This window comes from Alosa sapidissima, chromosome 17 (genome assembly GCF_018492685.1).
Source record: "Alosa sapidissima isolate fAloSap1 chromosome 17, fAloSap1.pri, whole genome shotgun sequence".
NCBI classification, from domain to species: domain Eukaryota; kingdom Metazoa; phylum Chordata; class Actinopteri; order Clupeiformes; family Clupeidae; genus Alosa; species Alosa sapidissima.
In genome coordinates, this window is record NC_055973.1 from 12,532,830 (window position 1) to 12,541,730 (window position 8,901).

The 8,901-nt window shown below is 47.1% G+C and overlaps 1 protein-coding gene across 8 annotated transcripts in view; it reads right to left on the bottom strand.

Annotated features, from left to right (window-relative positions):
* Positions 1-8,901, bottom strand: part of smarcd3b (SWI/SNF related, matrix associated, actin dependent regulator of chromatin, subfamily d, member 3b) — a 41,550-nt gene that overhangs the window by 7,488 nt on the left and 25,161 nt on the right. For 6 of the 8 annotated variants that reach the window (XM_042068238.1, XM_042068233.1, XM_042068236.1 and 3 more), the window contains exons 3-7: positions 7,419-7,508; positions 4,996-5,038; positions 3,524-3,646; positions 2,658-2,780; positions 1,120-1,215 (exon numbers count right to left, since the gene is read on the bottom strand). In XM_042068238.1, the coding sequence (XP_041924172.1) occupies positions 1,120-1,215; positions 2,658-2,780; positions 3,524-3,646; positions 4,996-5,038; positions 7,419-7,508 (475 nt within the window). The remainder of the gene's footprint in view (positions 1-1,119; positions 1,216-2,657; positions 2,781-3,523; positions 3,647-4,995; positions 5,039-7,418; positions 7,509-8,901) is intronic. The other 2 variants (XM_042068239.1, XM_042068240.1) reach the window with 1 other exon arrangement.

Below are 8,901 nucleotides of genomic sequence, written 5' to 3' on the forward strand. Positions count from 1 at the left end.
AGAGAGAGAGAGAGAAAGAAAGAAAGAAAGAGAGAGAGAGAGAGACCAAAGAGAGTGTATATGTGTGGGTGGGTGTGTATTTATATGTCTGTCTGTGTGGGCTGCATACAGTATTTATGTTACTGCAGGTCATACTGTATATTTGTGTTTAAACATCTACAAGGGATATTCTTGTCAAAGAATGCAATGTAAACCTCTAGTTTTAACAGTTATTTAACAGTTTGTGGTAAAACATTAATTTCACTGAAGTCCATTGTGAATTCAAACAAGTTTATTTAATCTGAAAAAGTGTTTTTCTCCTGAAAAACAACTCACAATAATTATTTTAGAGAAACATTTAACAATCGCATGCTGTGTTTGTACAGGAATCCTAGCTACCTCCTAACACAATGTCAACAGTTAGCAAGAACTCAAAGGCCCTTATGCCAAAACAAAGTGCGACCAATGTGGCTCTCCTGAACAAACTGTGTCAATTGTACTCCATATTCGATCACACTTTAACAATTGTACTATTGACACACTCTTGTTGTGAGTTTTATGCACAAACACTTGTCATGTCCATGCTTTAAACACTAATGCTGACCTTGTCTCTTTACACTCTAAATGAGACGAAGGGTCAGCTCACACAGATGTTCACAAAGGACGGCACTGACTGAGAGACGCTGAGTCACGGCACGTCCAAGACATACTGGACTTAGCAGCAGAGGCGGCGTGTGAGTCCCCCCCCCCACCCCCACACGCGTCACTGAGACGATGAGCGAGAGGGGTTGTGGGGAGGTCAGTGGGCTGTGCTGGGTCATGGGGCGAGGCGGCCACAGCGGCCTGCTCTCCCCGGAGGAGAACGACGAAACGAAGTGACAAGCACGGCCATCAGAAGACGTTTGGATTTATTTATTGTGGCTGCTGTGTTTTGCGGCTAGTAAGGGTCCAGCTGGCCTACATTAGTTCTGGCAAGTCAACTACTTTTAGACAGGTGACGTGCTGAGGGTTGTCTGGCCACAGTCATATAGAGACACTAGACATAGACTTCACTACAGAGATGACTTTGCCTACAGAGGAATACGAGGAAAGGGAGACGTGGGCAGTGTTTTTTTTTAGAGAAGAAGAACCTTTACTCACCTCCACCAGGTGGTTGTCTGGGCCATACAGGTCTTTGTCCAGCTCAATGACCAGGCTTTTAAAGAACGATGAGAACTTCCTCTTCTGTTTCCCAGGCTACGGTTTGAACAGAGATAAGGATGGTTAAACATAACATGCTAAATCTTACGTTAATCTGAACTTATATAAATAAATATGCTCCATTTCTAAGCATAGATATTCTGTGGTCTTGGAAATTCATCTTTGCACAGGTTTGCTTACACAACTGCACTTAGCAAAGTCCACATAACTCTGGCATTCTGGAATGTTTCCATTCCAGACTTGACAAACATTCTGAAACCTCCAGCACTACTGTAAAAACACCCATTTCAGAATCAACGCAGAAAACAAAATAGTGGCAAAAAAACTTTTCACACATGATGGTGCTCTGTTGAATGATGGTTCTCTGTTGCTAGTAGGTTCTAACAAAGACAATTCTTTGCTTTACGACAAGAGTGCCACCAAGAACCACAGGCCCACTTGGGTCTGGCCAGAGGAAACCACATGAGACGCTAAAAACTCTCCCTCGCAGGGTCCACTTCCTCCAGAGGCGTCTCCTCAGAGTGCCAGCTGCTATGGAAACCTCAACTAGCCGCTGAGCGCAATCTGAGCGGCGGTGGCCTAAACCGTCCGCGCAAGTTGAGTCAAGTCGAGCATAACAGGGAGCGACAATGCACTGCTGCCTCTTTCTGAAGTGCTCTTGGCTGCATGGGTCTATCAAAACAATCAATCAGCCCCTCCACCACCTCTTCCCTTTTCCTCCTCCGTCCCGGCTAAGTAACTGTGAGCCAACTATAAACACACACTAGAACTAATCATTACCAATGTTTATGTCTCTGCTACGAAATGAGAGAAACAGAGAAAGAGAGGGAGAGACTCAGCTCGGGTCCAGCTGCACTGTGCAATCAAAGAGCTACCAATTTTCATATTTGAACGGTGGGGGAAACAGAATGCAACCTCCCGAAGGGGAGGGAGGGGAGATGCAGAAGGGCTGTGGGCAAGAGCCACAAGGGGTATACTTAACTGAAAGCCACATATTTGTCATTGGCAGGATATGAGATCATATGTGTGAGTGGAATGCGTGTATGTGCACGCAGCAGAAGATCTGCAGTGCACGCACATCGCGCATATGAGGACGACACAAGGGTGTTTCAGTCAAGACTTGTTCCGCTGAGAGGGAGTTCAAGGTAGTAAGTATCTTTACGATGGCGGGCCCACGAGGCGGATGGATGTGGAAGGATCGATTTGTTCATAAATTACAAGGAAGGACGACGTCCACAAATCTTGACTGTCACAGAGAACGAGAGGCTGTCTACGCTGCCCGCTGCCATTAAGCAGGGATGAAATATGAGTTGCATCATGCGTACACTGCATCTCAATTCTGCAGTTCAGCCAAAGTCCTCCACCAAGTCCATAACATCTCTACCAAATCAAAGGAGACCAGAGCTAGTGCAATGCTGTCACTTAGAGTTAAGGAATTTGCAATATTTGTAAAGATTTGTTGTAGTTCAGATACTTACGTCATCTAGCAGCTTGCCCTCCACCCTCAGCTCCCATGATGCAATGCTCCCGTCGGAATCCTCGGCATCAGGCTTGGCGGGGTTAAAGGTGTTTGAGATGTAAAGTCGCAGCTTTCTCTTTTGCTGCGTGGGAAAGCGAATCAAAGTGGTCAAAGCACATACCAGCACTTTCCAACAGTTCATTGCACCCCCCACTCTTAAACAGCCTATGCTTTGCTCTCATTCACCATAGGGGGCCCTAAAGGCAAAATCTTTCATATAATGAAGCACTTGCACCATCCAATTACTGTGTTTATGTTGTAACATAATGGCTGGGGCAATTGCTTCAGCTCTTGATCACAGCTTAATCTCATAGCTTTCTGCATTACTCCTCGATGCTGTCAAAGTAATGGTAATGGCTTCCTGGCAACTGCATAACAAAGTCTCCACAAATGTCTTTAAGTTTCAATTAGATGGAGCCTCACGTCAGCCTTGTGAGTCACTCTGAGACATGTCTGCCATATTAGTTGATGTGCAGTGCATGCAAATGGACATTCATACAAAGACTTTAGAAAGGGATTTGGGTGCCCACAGCTGCCTTGCTCTGTTCGAAACCACACCAAGTGTTGACCCTGTTCTGCATCTCTTTATTTTTAGCTAGCCTCATTTACCTGAGCGTTGTAGCCTGCGGAAACTTAACCTGCACTTTTAGACAGGATGGATTTATCTCAGGGACTCATGGTATAGGTGTCAAACACTGTTCCCTGAGTGATGCTGCTGTCCTACAGCAGTGCAGTAGACAATGGGGCCTTGGAGGCTGCTGGGCTGACCAGAATTTACTGGCCTCATAAAAACGCTAATTCAGATCAGCCCATCATTGAGGTTACCTTCATGGGTCTCTTCAGGGCCTCCTGAATATCCACCCTTTTGCGCATGATGGTTTGATCCAGTTTGCGTTCAAAGGCCAGCAGGTCCATATAAGCCTGGGACTCAGGCACCAGCTCCCGGATCTGTTAAAGGACAATCATACAGAAGGGAAGTCATGAGGAAGATATTCACTTTATCATCAGCGGGTAAACCCTGTATAACACCAATAATGAACACATGTTACACATGACTTTGAAATTCACATTCATATGACATGAAAAAAACATATGACAACATATTGATCACAAGCCCCTCTAGCCAGACTTGTTTGCCTGACACATTGTCCCTTAAACTGCCCTCACACTCTTCTCAGGCGGCTACGTTAGGTGACAACCAGCAAAAGCGTCAAAAATGGCAGCACTGAGCGCAGACAATATGGCTACCCCAGCAGTGTTCCGCAGTGCCACAATCTCATGCCATTCGCGCCCATTCCCAGGGCCACATTTCCATTCCATCTGGCATGCCAACGGGCCAGCATCCAAACCCAGCCCTCGCCTACAGATTCCTCCACTGCACCAAACCCCAGACTCCTGTCCCTTCAGATGTTCATATCTCTCGCGCAATTCAATTCCAAATCAACTCATTCTCTCTCTTTCCGCCACTTTCTCCATCCTTCTTTTTGTGCCTGTTCTCCAGCTCCTATATCTCGTCTAGCGGGGCAGACGCAGACGCAGACGCAGACGCAGACTCAGACGCGGCGCAGACGAGTGCGTGTTTCACCACTGAGTAATCTGTCTGGCGCCAGGGCCTCGCTCCTATCACTGCCTCTGGCTCTCGCCACTCCGATAAAAAACGCTGTGAACTGTCTGCCTCACTCCGCAAACATGGCTTTTTGTCCTTTCTTTGTCTCACACTTGCTTTTCCAAACACACACGCTCACACACACCACATACAAAACAGTCATACTTTAAGTACTGTTTTTGGAGCTAAATGAAAAGACTAAATCTCAGACATGTGCCAAAGACACCGGTGGCTAACATCCCTGAATGCCTGCTAACACTAGCGCTGCTAGCTGACTCCCGGCAATGGCTGTGTCCCCCTGTGCCTTTCAGCCGATGCCTCCACACCCACCTGTGGCAGTGTAGTGCCCTGGCATGAATAACAAAAAAAGATTGAACTCTCAGAGGTGTATCCCCCCCCTGATTTCAAAGGAGCCAATTCCAAGCTCAGTTCTCGCCCGCTCGCAGCTCTGTTAGGGGAGGCTGAGTCATCTAACCATCACCCTCCCAAAAAAACACTCCAACCCCTCTACCTCTCCCTGCCTGTATAAACTGCTCTGTGCATAACCTTTAGCTAAACCTGGTTCTTTTCAGAAAAACCCTCACAACTGAAATACAACACTTCCATCTTCCCCCCACAGAGACATACATGTTAGGATCAAACAATATCAAGCGATGGGATATATAAGAGATTAATGCTTGCTCCTGCTTACCCTTTGTGGAAGGATCTTGTCAGCCATTTTCCTCCTCTTGGCGCTAAGACGGAGAGACAGAGATAGAAAGAGAGGGGGAGAGAGATGGAGAAAAACAGACAGAAAGAGGGAGAAAAGAGGTGTTACTATGGTGACTGATAGCGGCGTAGTATACGGGACATCTGCTAAAAATCTGGGCGCCATCCAGCATCCTGGCATCCCAGTGGTGTGTGCGTGTGTGTGTGTGTGTGCCAGTCCAGACGGGAATGAGGATTGTGAGCTCAGACACCCATTGCACCATATCACGTGAAGATTTGGCACGGGGCTCTTTCAACTCACCACATCACTGACTTGGAAAAGGTCTCTTTATGTGTACTGTGTGTGTGTGTGTGTGTGTGTGTGTGTCTCTGTTTGCATGTATTTATTTCACCTCCTCTCCAATACCATACCACTGATTTAATTTCACCCTCACACACACACACTGGTTTGCATTTCCACATGCACTCTCTCTATGCTTTAATCATATTAGCATCTCTGTCCTTCCCTGGATCTAAGGAAGCAGTCATTCATTTAACCTCCGTTTGCACTTCAATCACACAAAAAACAAACTGAATTTGTTGGTAAAACCCATTGCTGGCACATCTGAATGATTGCGATTGTTTTAGAAGGTCAATAATTATGGTGGCATTACTGAAAGTAAGAACAGAAGCTGTGTTGCGATGGTGTTCCGTCTAAACCCCTGGACACTACTCTTCACTTCTGACACTGCTGATGGTTGCTCACAGAAATGGCAAAAACATGTACAATCCTCTGGCTGATGTTATGCACAAGGTCCCTGCAGGACAAAAAATGCAAACTGTGGCACTTACACTCATGCACTTTTTATGTTTGCCACCGTAACAACATTCCAGAGTGCATCATGGGAGAGACATGCTTTGAGGTGGGAGTGGGGATTAAGAGTGTTTGGGTCAGAGGCATCAACATTCCCGCACACTACCACATCAGAGTCGTGTCTGAGGTCTATTTGTTTCATAACGGTCATGCTCGGTGGTTTGAACAGGCCTCTTACAGGATTCAGAGGGTGTGAAGATGGCCACATATAGCCTAGCACTATATTTACATGTCAAAGCCAAACTGAGGATGTGACCAACAGCCTCTGCTCTACAGGAATTGACACCTGTAAATGGTGAGGTGTGAACTAGGGGTATTATTCTTACTACATGTCTTAAACAAACATGAATTTGTTTGAATGCGAAAGCAACAAATAACACTTCATCGTCCGCTTATAAATGTCAGTTTGCTTGTGCATCAGCACTCTTGATGGAAATGGGAAATAGATTCCCAATGGAGAATGTGATTGTGACTGTGATTGATGATAGGCCCAGACAGATCTGCCTGCAGCTCACACCAAATGAGCTGGATGACCCCCTGGTCTTAGTGGCGATGCTGCCCAGTCCATCCCACACAAAGGGGACACCAACAGCTCTTGGCTCCCACCACCTTAGTTGACAGTTGGAGCCTGAGTAACATTCCCCTAGAAATAAAAAAAACCTTCTGGCGCTTAGAGAAAACTCAGCAGGGTCCCATCAGCACTCTGGGTAGCATATTGTGGCTAATTGCTAGATACTGCAGCATGTTGAGGAGGGAATGGAGAATCCTTGGGGTGACAGTGACAAGGACACTTTGTGTTGTGCACGGTGAAACAGTCAGAGACATTCGACAGACAGACAGAAATCAAACCGGACGCTCACAGTGGAGAGTGTGTCCTCAAACGGCATATCCCACCATGCCATGCAAGCGGCTTAAAGCATGCAGCCGCACGTTCCTTCTCTAGGGGAGGAGGGAGGGGGTCAAAGTGAAGGTCAACCGCTCAGGGGGACATCCTGACTCTCTGGGGCCAAAATGGTCCAAAAAGCTCAAGAAACACTGGGGCATCTAATGTTTACCAATTCATAAAAACACTGCATGTTTGTACTAAATGAGGCTAAATGAATTATTGAAATATTTTGCATTTGTATGAGTATGATTTGGGATGGCTGTTTTGGTTTTGGCTTATTGCAAAAAATAGTCACATCAAAAAATACCAAATTTGAGGAAATAGCAACTTAATTCTACTGATGTAATATGACAGTGCAGTGACAGTGCAAATAGTACCCTGGGATAAAACTCTTCAAATATGAATAGCAACTAGCATTTATGATGGCTAGTTATAAAATACTGATGAATACTGTACAGGGAAAATGTGTGCTTTTTTCAGTGCTGCAGAGCCTTGGGGAACTAAAAACGAGCCTCCTGGAAATAGACGAGTACAACTGTGGGAGGATACAGGATCTTGTGATGGAACTGGTCTGGAGTGTTGGGGCTGGGCAGGAGGTGAGGAGGGGGAAGAACGCTGGGGGGAGGAGGGGGAAAAAAACTCATCATGCAGCAGAATGAACTCCTACTTTGATCCGAGCGTGGGATCTGATTGGGCATCTCTCATGTCCATCTGCCTCGCTGGCATCTCATTGGCTCCGGGGAATCCCACTGGCTTCCTAGGAGTTGATGGGATTTGAAGGGTCTCTGATTAGAGGGTGTTGGTGACAGAGAGCATGAGGTCTGAAGACAGCCAGTATGTGTGTGTGTGTGTGTGTGTATATGTTTCCCTGTATATGAAGTCTGAAGACAGCCAGAGAATGTGTGTATCTGTGTGTGTGTGTGTGTGTGTGTGCGCCTGTAAATGTGTTTACCATCTGCAAAAAGTGTATGTGTATGTGTGTGTGTGTGAGGGCATGTGAGAAGGACAGTTTGGGCATTTGTGTGTCAACGCATGTACGCATGGATAAACCAGCAGCCGGTTGTTAGAGTAACTCATAGGCCCTGTGGTCTGACCGCACTGCCATGCTTCACAAGTCTGACAACAACAAGGTCACATGTACTGTGACACAGATAAACAACACAGTGATACCTTTGAAAATAAACCAGGGAGTTAAACAAATAAAAACATATAATTTCCTATTTCCTTTATTTTTTTCATACCAGATGAGCTCTGTTCAGACACTGCGAGCAGTAGCTCAGTGGTCTGTAGTTTGGCAGGGGGCGGTAAGGGGTTGTGCAGCCCCAGTTAGTGTGGGTCAGGAGAGGGACGTTCGCACTGATGGAGGACAGCTGGTCCGCTCCGTTCACTCACGCTGGGAGCACCTGGCTCACCGGCGCCATCCATCAGCCTGTGACAGAGGTGCCCGTGGAGGGGCGGGCAGGTGGGGCTGGGAGTGGGGCGGGCAGGTGGGGCTGGGAGTGGGGCGGGCAGGTGGGGCTGGGAGTGGGGCGGGCGAAGGCGGAGGGTGGGCACGGGAGAAAACATTTCCCTGCCGTGTCTGACAAGGTCGGGCGCCCGAGCGTGGATCAATTGCACTGTGGTGAGAGGACGGCTGCGGTGGGGAAAGTGAGAGAGGCAGAGAGGCAGAGAGGCCCAAAAGAAAGAGAGGACAGAGAGAGAGAGAGAGAGAGAGAGAGAGAGAGAAAGAAGATGTGTAGACACACAGAGAGATGACAGAGAGAATCTCAGCAAGAGAGGGAAAAAAGCAGGTATGCACCAAAGATAGACAAAGGGAGAGAGAATGTATGTGTGTGTGTGTGTGTGTGTGTGTGTGTGTGTGTGTGTGTGTGTGTGTGTGTGGGTGTGTGTGTGTGTGTGTGTGTGTTCCCCATAATGAGATCTGAAGGCAGCCAGAGAATGTGTGTATATCTATCACTTACTCCATTGTGTGTATAAGTGAGTGTGTAAGTGTAAGCGTGGGAGTCGTAGGGGGAAAAAAAGAAAGGAAAAAAAAAAAGCGCTAGCAGAACAAGCCTGTGTTCCGGCTCCCTCGGCTGGCTGCTCCATTGATCAGCTGGCTTTAATTGTGCTACCTGCCCGTCTCGGCGGGGGACCGGAGTGGATGAGAG